Consider the following 15,474-nt stretch of genomic DNA (forward strand, 5'->3'; position numbering starts at 1 on the left):
TCTGGACTCCAAGCTGTGCACAGTCATTTCAGTGGGTGGAAGTATCCAGTCCTTCAACCAGTGTCGGATCCAAATCCACTTGGAAGAATGGTGGACATGTCTTTTCTGCTGAGAAACTCTGCTGTTGCATATTCCTGTTCTTGTTTAATTGTTGTTATTGAGTCTATTTCTGCAATAACTGCACTTATGGCTGTGTAAACTCGACGAACATTGACGTTACTGCTCGAGCCGGAGAGCAATGGAAGCAGCCATTACAGTTTTGCCAGCGGCATTCCTGATTGGCTACGGTTACGATGTCAACTATTAGGCAGGTCCCTGATTGGCCCGAACACTCTGCAGTGTACGGGCCCGGGCTGGAGGCCAGACGGAACCGCAGAACGAAACAGAATGTGAGTTCATGGATCCGGATGGTTTTAACCAGTCGAGGGGGGAAGTTGCCCCAAAAATATTTTTTAAATTTGCTACACTACTGTAGGTGGGCTGCCCCTGCCATCCTGCATTGTCTGAAATTGGCATAATGCGCTCGCAGCTTTTGCGAATCGGCGCTTGTTAAATGGCACAGAGGCAGTAGTGAGTCTCACAGTGGCTCTGTCCTTTCCATTATTCATGATGCGTTTTCTCAGACAGTGCCTTGAACCATGAGGAGCAGCCCTGGCTGTCTTCAGGCACTCCAGAAAAGAACGCATGTGGAATGAGGGAACGTGTGTATGAACCCCGCACACTAGAAAGCCTTGTTTTCATCTGCATTTGGAGAAAAAACAGATGTCCGATATATGCGCCGCAGCGCCGGGGAGATATATTTAATAGTCTAGATCTGAGTGAAGATGCTGAGGGGGAGTTGTGAAGGAGTCGTGCAGACTCGTGCTGTATAGATGAGCTTATGGAACACGTCCAAGCTGAAATTATATGCGTCTCTCAATGTTTCTTTGTACCAACTCCTCATTACATCATCTGACAAGAGCTCTGTATTGCTTCTTCTCTCTAGCCTCTGAGAAACACTTGGTTTACTTTTGTGGCAAAGTGAATTAATTTAATTATTTCATTGTAGTCATTGTTCATTTTCTGGCTTTGTATTTTTGTTACATTGCAATATACAGAATTCCAATTGATCTCCTCATAATTAACTTATTTATTTTCTATCAATTTTATTTGTAAAAATCTGTATTGTTGGACAAGGGCAGAATTATACTCAAATATAACTGATCGGATATCATTTCTCATATCCCTCTACCTCTTACACCACCATCGTCATAATCATTGTCATCATCAACATTATCTTCATCTATCCACATCGATACAATATGCTGAAACACACACAGACACACACACACACACACACACACACACACACACACACACACACACACACTCAACAGCGCCAACAAAAGAAAAGAGGCTCAGTGAGTCACACAGGGATATTTGTGCTTTGATTAAAATGTGAGGATGTATTTGAAAACAGCTGTTAAGAGCATTATCAGAAGGCGATGCGGGCGTGCACGGAGTGGAAATGTAGTGAACTACAGAAATCACTCCAAGCCCTCGGGCTGTGAATCATCTTAATGTGATGTGTGCCAGCAGGTGGAAATGACTCCAATTTGTTCCCACAGTGAAATCTGCAACACTCTGACACTCCTCTGCTACAGTAACAGTAGGCTGAGCTCAGGTCGGCGTACAATTGGAGCCATTTTATTCCTTTGCTGGCACCGCATTAAACGACGAGGAGATAATCAGTCACTTTTATGTGTACACACAGTGCCACTGAACTGTGCGCCTGAGACGGCCACTGCAGAGACCATTTGTGTCTCTAGTCTTGTCGCTAATGACTCTTGTTAAGGGGCGAAAGCCATGGTTTTGTTGATGTGACCGTGATGATGTCCATACCTGAAAACTTAAATCATCATCATCATCATCATCATCATCACCACCATCACCACCATCATCATCACCATCATCATTATCACCATTTTTGCTACACTAACACGAGTGTTCTGTTGAGGCTTTTATGCGTCAGTTTTATGGAGTGTTACTCACGCAGAGTTGTGAGTCACGGCTGTGTGCTTATTAGCCCTAAATGAAGACATGGGGATAGGACAAAAGGAAGTCGGATATCTGCAGCAGCATGTGAAGCAGAATCTCAACCACAAAGGAGAAACTCTGCTATCTAACGAGGCACAATGGAGGAAAATATAATTTATGCAAATGAAGGAGACAGACAAAGACCCAATTCTTCTCTCTGCGGTCTATCGACTGTATCAGATTCCTAACTATCTTCTCAGCCCATCCACCATCCACATCCATACGTTTTATCAAAGCCATTTTCCAAATGCTCTTACAGTGTTTGGCCCTCAGCACATGCCTAATGTATAAATAGATTAATCAAATTGATCTGTCTGTATTTAAAAGTGTGGTATGATATATTGTCACTGTCATGTGTTTTCTTTGTCTGAATGCATCTCAGGCCTTGCTATGTTGTGTGATGATGGGATGATCTATGATAGGAGGACAATGCAATTAACCATATTTTGGCCTCAACCTTATCAATCAACAACACTTTATTCTACCAAATGAAAACAAATTCTAAAGCAATCTTCCTCAAATTCACTAACTGGTCAAGTAGGGCCTAAAGGCCTTGGAGCAAATTGTGAAATTGGATTAATTTACATGCTTATACTTTGAGCTGGGTGTACAATTTAATGCGGCGTGCTCAGAACTATCATCATAATTTAAATTGGCTCACAACTTGAAAGACGGTTTTTGAACGAAGTGCAATGATTATACAAAGAGGGTCTTGTTATCAAACATTTTTCTTGAGGCCACTCTTGAATTGAATTTCAAAATCCATGACCATTAACAAAGTCTTTTTTGGAAAACACTGTAATAGTGAATGAATGAGTTTAAGATGAGATACCGAGTCAGGGACTGAAATGGCTGAATACTTACATATAGTAGCATTGACACATTTCTCAACCAGGTTGTTGTGTTTTCACAGCTTCAAGGGTCTTTGCGGAGGAAGATTGAGGGACATGCACCGGGACACGCCCCAAAGCAGAATGGCCTCTCCTGCGGTCTCTCTGGATCAGACTTCAAGCGGGTCCGTGTGGACCCCAGTGTTCTGGGACATGGGCCCTGTAATCACAACCTGACCCAGTCCCAGTCTCTGCAAGGGGCCTCAGCCATCGGGATGCAGAGGAAGAATTACATGATGCCCCATGGAGTGGGCTCAGACATATTCAACATGACCCTGAAAGAGATGAAGAAAGAGCCAGTTGAGGTGCAGTCTTGTGGCCAGTCAAACGCAGAGATGATTTTTGACTTCAAAGATGAAGGTGGTGGTCAGATCGACCCGGACCTCCAGGATCTGTTCGACGAGCTGACAAAGTCCGTGCCCTCGCTGAACGACCTGGAGTTTGAGAAGATGCTCAAGCAGGACGACACGTTTGGTTTGGATCTAGGCCGGCCCAGTTCAGCGGGGGCAGCCGCCAGCCTGTGCTCCCCAATGGACAAGCCCATAAAGACAGAGTACAACCCGGATTACTGCCAGGCTCACTGCAGCTCACCGCAGCTCCGGCCAGCCTCAGCGGGACCCTCTTTTACCTTGACTAGCACGTCTCTGGCCAGCACGCCTACCACCGCGGCACAGAAGGCTAACACTCAGTCAGGACACCCCAGAGGCATGCCCTGCTGGCCAGAAGTCTCCCACGCAGAGCAGCTGAAGCAGATGGCGGCTAACCAGCAGCAGCCAGGCTCTCTGCTCCACCACCACCACCAGACCTCGTCTGGGGGACTGACCAGCTGGTCTCCTGCCATGAGCACCCACTCCTCCACCAGCTCCTTCCCCCAGGACAAGGTCTCCGGCCCGGCCCCGCTGAGCCAGCAGAGGATCGGCCCACAGAGCAAAGGCATCAACAACTGCCTCTTCAAGCCCAACGGGCACAACGGCGCCAATCATCTGGACATGAAGGTCCTCAGCACCAAGCCCACGTTGCACTTCAGCCCCAAAGCACCCCAGTCTGTCAATCAGCCGATGCCCATCATGGCGAGCTCGCTGAACAAGACCCCAGCCCAGCAGCAGCAGCAGTCATCTTCAGCAGGCCAGAATCAGCCACATTCAGCTCACCACTTCCAGAACCAACAGATCCCCCCGTCAGCAGCGCTTTGTCTGCAGCCCAAGACTATTCCTCAGCATGGAGCCGGGCTTCCCTTCAAACTGTCACAACAACGACAGGTAAGGGCTCAGTCCAACATCCCTGCACAGCGCACACACAGTATGTCACTGCTATCCAGTGTGATTGTACTGCAAAATAGTCAACTTAATGGCATTGCTAGGTATGTGTTTGGGTAGGGGGACTTTAATAGATGCAACCTGATTGGGGCTGAAACGTTGAAACGGGGCTGACATTTTAATCTTTGTGTATGAATAATGTGCAAATTCTATATCTTCTAACCATTGCAGCAATAACCATAATCCATAGTGTCTAAGTCTTACATGAATGTTGACTAGTTACAGTGTGTAGCCTCTAGCTAGCCTATAGTATAGCGTTTGTGGCTGAGTGTACATAATGCCTTACAGAATTACCCAAATATTTTGCTCCTTGTATTATTCCATTCATTTCCAGGACATGCTGAATGTCTGGATAGTGTATTTTGTCACAATATTTGATTGGAGCCTTTTGGCTATATGAAATAATATAGCATAGGCTCTCATTCTTTTCTGCTGATCATGTAGTAATTTAATACGCAGCACAGTGAAACTTGTGCTTTTAGTCTCCCGCTCATCAATCGCTTTCCTCACTTTGCTCGTGGCAGTCAACCTGCTGTGGGAAAGTGCGAGGAACAATGCCATGCTGTTTGTTTCGGGAGTGAACTGTCATTGTTCTAGCTGCCTGTCTGTGCCTTCACTGTTACAGCTCCCTCCAACCTGTCTGTGCCTTCACTGTTACAGCTCCCTCCAACCTGTCTGTGCCTTCACTGTTACAGCTCCCTCCAACCTGTCTGTGCCTTCACTGTTACAGCTCCCTCCAACCTGTCTGTGCCTTCACTGTTACAGCTCCCTCCAACCTGTCTGTGCCTTCACTGTTACAGCTCCCTCCAATATGTATTAACTGTCATTGTTCTAGCTGCCTGTCTGTGCCTTCACTGTTACAGCTCCCTCCAATATGTAGTTTCCCCTCAAAGTGTTTTGACGATGACACAGATTGCCAGAGCATGCTAGATTAACATGCAGGACTTCTAATTTCTCTGCTTGTCATGGTGGCTCCCCGTCAGGGCACAGATATGCACAGCGGGATTTGCTAATTGGAGGTTGTTAGCTACAAGGGACAAGTGGTGGAAAATGACAGTAATCTTCTTAGCCTGGTGCCGGAGGTTGAATGACTGATTTGTTATGATTGGGGAGATTTAGACCCTCCCCCCCTTTCATTTTTGCACTAACAGTATCTCTAGCTGTCTTTGTGTGAAATGATAATGCGAGCCACACACAGGAGAGCTCTCCTAACCTCTACAGATCCAGGGAAGTGCCTGGATGACTGGGGGAGGGAGGGAGGCAGGGAGGCAGGGAGGGAGGGAGGGAGGGACATGGAAGTAAACAAGGTAGGATGACAAATACTGGCCGCGCTCACACACACATGAGTAAAACAGAACCAGTTTCACCACTACACCAGCTGGCCATCTACGCCCTAAATAGAACGTGTGGCTGTGCACTAATTACGATTATTATTGTTGTTTTAAATTTGATTTACAAAACACTTTTCAAAACAGAAGTTACAGGCAATAAAACCGAAAAATGCACGCACGCACGCACGCACGCACGCACGCACGCACGCACGCACGCACGCACGCACGCACACACACACACACACACACACACACACACACACACACACACACACACACACACAAATGTAGGTCAAATGTCAGTCATGAAAATGCAAATTTTTAATACTAATGGTTTTGATACATTATTTGAAGGCAGGGTATTCCAAAGCCCTGACAGTGAAGGCCCAGTCACCTTTTGTCTTTAACCCAGACTTAGCAACCGCCAAGGATCTAGGGCTGTGCTCAGGCTCAAAAGGGATTCAAAGATTTGAAATTGAGCAAGAGCGGCGAGGCCTTGACAAGCCATAAGTCATCAGTCAATAGAATCTTGAAATTAATTAAAAAACTGAAAAATGTGGTTCATTCACTTAGTTCTGATCCAAAACCTCGTGGCATTTCGCACAATCTGCAGCAGTAGCACAGCCTGTTGGTTAAGGCAGGTAAACACAGGCATAACTACTGTAGGAGTAACAGACGAGAAGAAATGACAGCATGAATGAGATATTGTTTTGGAATGTTGCTCAAGCTTTGAACTCAGATCAAAGATGATGCCTAACATTTTAGATACTACAGCCTTGATATTGTCCGTTAAAGGACCAACAGAACACTGAATACGTCTTGAAGTGCATTCAGGGCATATAACAATATCTTAGTAATGACATACAGGATAGTACAAGTGTTATCATGTATCTACTGTAGTGAAAATACATTTGGATCTAGAATTGACCCTTGAGGTACGCCACGTGTAGCCGAAGAGGCGCAGATTTGACAGCTAAGATAAGCTGTGGTTGTGATACTCCTAGCTTCTTCTGGACCACATTTTGCAACATATGGTCTGATGAATGTAGTTGGGCAATTGTGTGTGTAATCCAACTTCAGACAGAGCCACTTTCACCCACATACAAAAATAAACCTAAAATCTGAAATTGATTAAATTGCTGACATAAAAAGTCAGTGTTAAAAACAGACACTGCAAAACTGTGTTGTGATCATCTATAAGGGAGGGAACCCCTATACTTTAGAACGGCTAAAACTTGGCTAAAACTAAACACTGACACATATCCTAGGCTGTGCTCCAGCTCACAGTGGTTTACATTCAAATGTCACATGTTCATATAATTTAAAGCTTTGTAATGATTAGTTATACATAGACAACCTCTTCCTCAGTCACTAAAATAAAAACTGTGAATCTTTGGGAATAAACTAAACGAAAAGCTCGGTTGCAAAAAGAAATTCTCAAGAACCGTCTCTGAGCATTTCTAGGCACAAATGGTTCTCCTGGTGAAATATGTACAGTCGGTGCTAAGTAAAGCCATGTAAGAACAACCCCCTTTTAGCGCTTATGTTTCTAGTGTGCTATACATTTCATCACATGATATCTTTTACGGGGGGATTGTGCTTGGGGTGAGAGTCGAGACAGCCTTTTCAACATCATGTTTTTAACGAGCCGTATGTTTGGACAAATAAAAAGTGCAGCCGTGAAGTGAGGGATAAGATAGTTTGGGGATTTTGGAGAAGAAACAGTAGCCACCCTGTGTCATTTCCACTAAGTGTTTTGAAGACAAAAGGCCTTGCCTTGTGGAGTCAGCAGGGACAGGGTTAACTGTCTGGAGTCAGCAGGGACAGGGTTAACTGTCTGGCTAATGTGGAGAGGACTGCTCACAGAGAAGAGAAAAGGAGTGGAGTCTCTTCCCACAGTGAATTGAATTAGTAATGCCATAGAAAATAAAGGTCCCGAAACGGTGCCCTGATCCCCTGTGTAACACTAGCGACCAGCTAGCGGTGGACTTCCTCCCACTGGGTGAAGCTAAAGACGTTTTTAAACAGGCAAAGATGTGAGCTGTGGTTCTTGTTTGAAGCTTCTCTCACAGCTTAATAATCGGTTGCTCGTTCAACTATGTCAAATTTCAAATCCGCCGCTCTCTTTAGCACTGAGGTTACACCAAAATACCTCACACACACACACATACACACTTAGGACTGAGTATGTTCTCACACACACACACATACACACTTAAGACTGAGTATGTTCTCACACACACATACATACACACTTAAGACTGAGTATGTTCTCACACACACATACATACACACTTAAGACTGAGTATGTTCTCAGAAAGCAGAGGGTGGAGGACACGTCTGCATTATAAGACTGTGAGTATGTTCTCAGAAAGCAGAGGGTGAGAGACACTTCTGCATTATAAGACTGTGAGTATGTTCTCAGAAAGCAGAGGGTGGAAGACATGTCTGCATTATAAGACTGTGAGTATGTTCTCAGAAAGCAGAGGGTGGAAGACACGTCTGCATTATAAGACTGTGAGTATGTTCTCAGAAAGCAGAGGGTGAGAGACACTTCTGCATTATAAGACTGTGAGTATGTTCTCAGAAAGCAGAGGGTGGAAGACACATCTGCATTATAAGACTGTGAGTATGTTCTCAGAAAGCAGAGGGTGAGAGACACTTCTGCATTATGAGACTGTGAGTATGTTCTCAGAAAGCAGAGGGTGGAAGACATGTCTGCATTATAAGACTGAGTATGTTCTCAGAAAGCAGAGGGTGGAAGACACGTCTGCATTATAAGACTGTGAGTATGTTCTCAGAAAGCAGAGGGTGAGAGACACTTCTGCATTATAAGACTGTGAGTATGTTCTTAGAAAGCAGAGGGTGAGAGACACTTCTGCATTATAAGACTGTGAGTATGTTCTTAGAAAGCAGAGGGTAGAAGACACTTCTGCATTATAAGACTGTGAGTATGTTCTCAGAAAGCAGAGGGTGGAAGACACTTCTGCATTATAAGACTGTGAGTATGTTCTTAGAAAGCAGAGGGTAGAAGACACGTCTGCATTATAAGACTGTGAGTATGTTCTCAGAAAGCAGAGGGTGAGAGACACGTCTGCATTATAAGACTGAGTATGTTCTCAGAAAGCAGAGGGTGGAAGACACTTCTGCATTATAAGACTGTGAGTATGTTCTCAGAAAGCAGAGGGTGGAAGACACGTCTGCATTATAAGACTGTGAGTATGTTCTCAGAAAGCAGAGGGTGGAATACACGTCTGCATTATAAGACTGAGTATGTTCTCAGAAAGCAGAGGGTGGAAGACACGTCTGCATTATAAGACTGAGTATGTTCTCAGAAAGCAGAGGGTGAGAGACACGTCTGCATTATAAGACTGAGTATGTTCTCAGAAAGCAGAGGGTGAGAGACACTTCTGCATTATAAGACTGAGTATGTTCTCAGAAAGCAGAGGGTGAGAGACACGTCTGCATTATAAGACTGAGTATGTTCTCAGAAAGCAGAGGGTGAGAGACACTTCTGCATTATAAGACTGTGAGTATGTTCTCAGAAAGCAGAGGGTGGACTGGAGGACACTTCTGCATTATGAAATCCGGTAACGTCGGAGAGTTGCCGTGGTCGGTGGGTGGGCAATGCTATGTCAAGGTGAAAAGCTAGTATTGCTAGTCACAGTTGTGTTCTGTATTCAGACTGGGGGAGAAGGAAAAAGTATAGCATTCTTACTGTTTTGTTCTGTTAATTCAGTGATCAAGATTATCAGGCTTCTGCTGATGGTGACGAAGAAAAGTCATCATTAGTCTGAGGAGTTTTTAGAGGGGTAAAAACCTAACATAGGCCGGTTTTCTTAATGAAACAAGATGAAGGTTTAAATAATTAGACACAAACTGCACTTGCAGTATTCCTCAACTCGGGCCTGTGATCGTGCGGCAGCACATCTCTTTGTGGGGCTTTGTGTGGACGTGAGCAGGCCACAGGGGTTTCAGCCTGCAGCGGGTCACTCCTCCTCCGGCAGTGCTGTGAAGGGAGGGTCACTCCTCCTCCGGCAGTGCTGTGAAGGGAGGGTCACTCCTCCTCCGGCAGTGCTGTGAAGGGAGGGTCACTCCTCCTCCGGCAGTGCTGTGAAGGGAGGGTCACTCTTCCTCCGGCAGTGCTGTGAGGGGAGGGTCACTCCTCCTCCGGCAGTGCTGTGAAGGGAGGGTCACTCCTCCTCCGGCAGTGCTGTGAAGGGAGGGTCACTCCTCCTCCGGCAGTGATGTGAAGGGAGTACTTGTTTCCTGGGAAAGGGAGCCGAGGCCAAGTCCAGATGCCGAGGCCCTCCCCAGGGAGCGCGTCCTGAGTCCAGACTGGAGGAAGTGCAGTGTGAGAGCTCGGCCTGGATCACTGTCAGCTGCCTGCACCGCCGCAGGATGGGAGACTAAATCACTCCGCTCCTTCTCTCAGGCCCGAGCCACATGTGGTATTCATTTACAACAAGCTTGTGAAGAATGAGAGGGGGGAAAAAAACATGGAAAACAGCTTTATGACACGTCAGGATGACAGAGAGGATTACTCAGTTGTACATGCTAACAAAACACTCGCCATTCTTTCTTGAGATGGAACAAGCCCTTTCCACTCTTACCTTTGTTGGGGAAATGTGTGTAATGGTCATCATTTCTCACAGTCCTGATAACTGGATACAGTGAATCAAAGTCGGCCACTCTGCTACAGTGTAGCAGCGTAACTGGAGCAACCACTGTTTTGATGTTTGGGTGCCTGTGTAACCACACTGCCATGCTTGGTTTGCAGTGTGGATTGAAGTGGGGCAGGCAGGGGAGGTAGATGGTGCCTCATGTGAAATAGCCTATGACTTCTGATGAGATTCAACTCCTTTCATTCTGCTATCATGTCTGATTCATCTCATTTGACACTATCAGTCTGTTACCAGGTCATTCCATGATAGTCAATAAATGCTTATTATAGTATTGTATTGTAGAGAGAAACTCAAAATATTCTAGGCACTGCCACTCACCCAGGACCTTGAAAAGTGGACAGGAGTTTCACTTGTTTAGTCTTCTGTGTGGAATCCTTGTGGATTTCTTTTCATGATGTGAACACCCCCCACACACACCCTCCTCCCTCTTTCTGTTTTTGAATAATACTTCCTTGTTTTTTTCTCTGTTTTCTCTGGGGGACCCACAAGTCACCACCCTTTAGAGAGTCATCCTCAGCAAAGAATCTGCCCTCTAACTAATAGCTTTTTGCTAAATGTGATGTAGGATTTCTAATCCATTTTGCTCTGGGAAGGTTTTTGAATCAACACAATGATTGACATTGTATACACACTGTGTGTTGACTCGGATTTGGTGCCTTTTAACCCTCCCTGATGACAAATGCTTCTACTTGAAGAGGCTTGGTCATAGCAGGGGTTCGCCTGGCTTTTTGGAGGGCTTAGGCGCTGTGCAGGAGGGATGCGGGGGTCAGGGGTAGAAAATGTAAAAAATAAATCAATAAATAATCACATCATTTTGGACCGTTATTATTACCATATGTGTGTACAAGCATTTGGAAAGCCAGAGCAGAAAATAAACAACACCCACAAAGCTTAAAGACAAAACATGCTAAAGTAGTCCACTGGGGACAAACATTGAGTTGACATTAATTTAGCTTAGGTGGTGCCCAAAATGGCTCGGCTGCTGCGCCTAAGCCTTATAATGTTAGGGAAAACCCTGCATAGTGTCCTTTTGTCCACAAGAAAGACAAATTTGACTTGGAACAAAGCTAAAATATCTACATGTGCCAATATAACAACTGAAACCAGCCTTACTGGTGAAAACTGAGCTGTAAATACATAAATTAGGGAGATTACAAGATAGTCCTTTCAAACAAACATCTGGTTTGGACATCTCAATCTCATTTGCGTGGCTACAATAACATTTTGATCAGTGTGATGTTATGTAGCCAGTAGCCAATGAGAAGCGTCCCTGCCAAACACAACACAGTGATCAGTAAAGAAGAGCTTATTAACTGGAGGTAGTCATGGTGCTGGCGCTCAGCTCCCCATCGCCACACAATCTTTCCTGCTGTCTCAGGGATTCTTTCCACTCTCTTTAGACACAATTATCAGGGGGAAAGCAGGCCTTGAGGAGCGCTCTCGCTCACTCCCCCCTCCCAAAACAACCCTCTTTCCAAGTCTCCCTTTTTCATCTGCAGAGGGAGTAGCCTTGACCACATTCTGGAGGTTGAATAGCATCTTTGACACAGATGCACCATTCCTAGTAGAGCTTTGCCCTCTAGTGGTACATTCAGGTTATTGCAGCATTTTGTTTTGCTGTGCTCATAGTACTCCTATTGTAATTGCAATAGCTTTCACAGCACTTACCACAAAGATCAGGCAAGAACAATATATTTTTGATGTAGTGCCACAAATGAAAAATGTCTTCAATAAATATACCTTGAAAAAAAGTAGTGCCACTGATACTAAAAAAACACCTGATGTGTCTACTGCCTTCTCAGGGTATTCCTCCTGGTCCACGGCTGCCCACTAACGGCAGCATTGGAGGCATGTCTGCCCAGTCGCAGCCACGGGCCCCAGCACCCAACAACCAGCAGAAAGGCCCAGCCAAAACCCAGGCCATGCAGAGACAGCTCGCCCAACACCAGCACACCATCAATGATGCAGTAAGCAAGCAACATGTTACATTGTATAGTTTTTACCTAATAGCCAATGCCTCATACCACCACAGGTTTAAAGCAATATTCCACTTAGTTTTAACATGGGGCTTATCTGTCGGCGGCTATATAGAAGAGAACATAGAGGGATAGTTCCTGTTAGGAGACTGAATCTACTTTTATTTGTAGACAAATTTGAGTGTAAACCAAGAATAGAAATGCAAAATGACAACAGAACATTGACTGCTTTGTTGTCTTACAAGTGGGATATGTTGTTGAATCTGTTCACAAACATGTTAAATGTAAGTTTTCAGGCTATTTTCGTGGCCTCATTCAAACACAACAATGCTACATCTGATCGTGGTGAAAAGCTAAGTGGAATATTGCTTTTACCATTTGAACTGATAAATCACATCATCAATATCCTGATCCTCTACTTTGTCTTTTCATTTCAGGACAAAGACAATGCGCAAGATCAGTTCAGTCGTCATCTCACAAGACCACCGCCTGATTATAAGCAATCAAGAAGTATGGTGGGAGTACAGCAAGGAAACATCTTCACAGGTATACTGTACATTTCTGATGGGATAGAAATACTCTTAATACGAACATGTTGTACTATCACGGCACAGGTGGCCCTTACTGTAATCAGCTATTCTGTTTTCTGTCTAGGTATCAATTCTTCCCCGTCTCTGAGTAATGGTCCTGAGAATGACCTACAATCCATGTCTTGTCACCTCTCCAATGGTTCCAGTTCAAAAATTAGCCCTTCATCGACGGACAGGAGATTTGGTATTGGAACTGATTGTCATCCAACTTCCTGTATTGGCCAGTTCCAGCAACACAACAATCAGAACAGAATTGGACTAAATCTGAATAAATCTAGGTTCCCGGGGCCAAACGCACAAGGGAATTCTTTCGGGATGAACAGTGTAGGAAATATGCAGCATCCGAGAGCGACAGTTGACCTGCAGTCCACAGGAGTACCGGGCCAGGGTCTCGGAGTCTTGATGACAAACGTCAACATGGGGTGGGCATCAGGCAACAAACAAGTGGCAACTGGGCTCGGTATTAGGAGGCTACCCAACCCGCTACAGTCTCAGGGTGCACAGCTGGACATGCCAAACCATCCCTACCAACACAGGCACATCGGCCCTCCCAACCAGGTAGCACCAGACATTGGGATGCTCCCTCTGAACCCTGCAATAAGGGGCGCGGTCCCCAGAGCCAGCCAACAACCAATGATGGCCTCTCCATCAACAGTGGGCAACTTGAACCAAGCCTCCCCTGAACAGAGAGTACCTGCAGGCAACTTTGCAGCAGCCAGCCCCAGTTCTAACAGCTACCAGAGTAACCGGGCCAACCGCTTGACCTTTGACTTCCTCCAAGAGGGAGACAACACAGTTCCAGGGATCAACACAGACTCTGACTTCATAGACTCTCTGCTCAAGTCTGGCTCTGGGAATGATGACTGGATGAAAGATATCAATTTGGATGAGATTCTGGGCGGACACTCTTGAATCAGGGGTCACAATTTGCTAACGGTGAAAACGGACCCACAGCTCAAATGATAGAGGATACAGATATTTGGTGTAGGGGGTCACATTTGTAAATTATGTTCAAATGGAATTTTATAAGCTCATATTATTTGTTATCCAAGTATACTGTATTGTTTTGTGTATTTTCTGTGAAAAGACTTCTGTCCTTACTACTCAATTTTATTTTGTTCCAGGTATATTGACCAAGAAACTGCTTTTCTTTGCAGTGACAATTTTTGTGGTCTGTTTGTCACGCTCATGTTGTAGTGCTGTCGTATAGGATACAACAATACCAAATTCACACTGTGAAAAGAAAACATTGCTGTATTGTTTAAAAAAAATAGTCCTGGTATTTCAAGTTAAGTTGCTAAATTTGCATCCACTATTTAGCATGATAAGGTATTTACCTTCAGATTTTTGTTTATCTACCATATAAACTATATCTTGCCACAACAAATGTTTTCCTACTTATTCTTCAAGCTTTTCATCTGTGGTGGTTTTTGATGCAATTTAAATAGTGTAACCATTTAATTTTTTTCATGTCATATTTAATAATTATTGGGATAGTATTGAGACATTATAATTCATGTAATTAATAAAATCGATTTGAACAAAGTCTTGTCTTTGTTTGTTTTCCTAGCTTTAGCTTATAGCTATAAGCATTGGTATACTATATACCAATGCTTATATTGGTTTGCAATGTAGAAGAAAGACAGCAATAATTTCTAAAGGAGACTTTTCAGTAACACTTTACAATAACGTACACAAATAATGTAGTAGTTACTAGTAAACTAATCATTAACTAATAGTTAATGAGTAATTTGTCATTAGTCAATCACTAGTTAATGAGTAGGTAGTCATTAGTTAATTATTAGTATCTAAGTTCCTGAGTAGAGTAGTTAATCATTACTTAATGATTACTAAATGTCAGCTCGTGAATGTAGTAGTTAATCATTAGTTACTGATTAGTCGGTCAGTTCAGTAGTTAATCGTTCGTTAATGATTAATAAATGTCAGTTTGTGAATATATTAGTTAATCATTAGTTACTGATTAATCGGTCAATTCCTGAATAGATGGTTAATGATTAGTAGCCTAAATGTGAGTTTGTGAATATATAGAGTAGTTAATCATTAGTTAATGATTATTTTGTAGGTATATCAAAGGTGTTCAATCCAAAGAGTGCGACTTATTCATTATTACTTAACAACACCACTTACCTTTATCGTTCCCCCCTTAAGTGCTGCTCGAGAGTTGTTACTGCATCAGTACCGAATCGTTACTTACTTATTACCTGACCATTAGTTATTATTTTTGTGTACCCTAATGTAAAGTGATGCATCATACTGAGTAGTCAACAGTGTTGGGGAGTAGTGAACTACATGTAGTTTGTACATTTTGTAGTAGCTTGCTGGTAGTTCAACTACATTCATATTTGCGTAGTGAGTCAAGTAGTTAAACTACCTTTTGGTCATTTTGGCGTAGTTTAACTACTCAGACTACAAACTACAATTTTGGGCAATAAAATGAAAGGAACAGGTACGGCTCCAGGATTTTTTCTAAGGTGGGGGTTGGGGGAGGATAGACCAATCTGTGGGGGTGCTAAGAAAATAGATTTTTATGACTTCAAAGTTACTTTATAATGAAGAACCCCCCGTCCCCAAATAAAACCAGATATGGTT

The 15,474-nt window shown here is 44.0% G+C and overlaps 1 protein-coding gene across 1 annotated transcript in view; it reads left to right on the plus strand.

Annotated features, from left to right (window-relative positions):
- Positions 1-14,351, plus strand: part of maml2 (mastermind like transcriptional coactivator 2) — a 57,673-nt gene extending 43,322 nt beyond the window's left edge. Inside the window, exons 2-5 of the mRNA XM_083637947.1 lie at positions 2,990-4,225; positions 12,101-12,265; positions 12,712-12,820; positions 12,929-14,351. Coding sequence (XP_083494073.1) covers positions 2,990-4,225; positions 12,101-12,265; positions 12,712-12,820; positions 12,929-13,776 — 2,358 coding nt within the window. The 3' untranslated portion in view covers positions 13,777-14,351. The remainder of the gene's footprint in view (positions 1-2,989; positions 4,226-12,100; positions 12,266-12,711; positions 12,821-12,928) is intronic.
- Positions 14,352-15,474: the final 1,123 nt, after the last annotated feature.

This window comes from Poromitra crassiceps (assembly GCF_964638095.1).
Source record: "Poromitra crassiceps genome assembly, chromosome: 5".
In the NCBI taxonomy this organism is placed as follows: Eukaryota; Metazoa; Chordata; class Actinopteri; order Beryciformes; family Melamphaidae; genus Poromitra; species Poromitra crassiceps.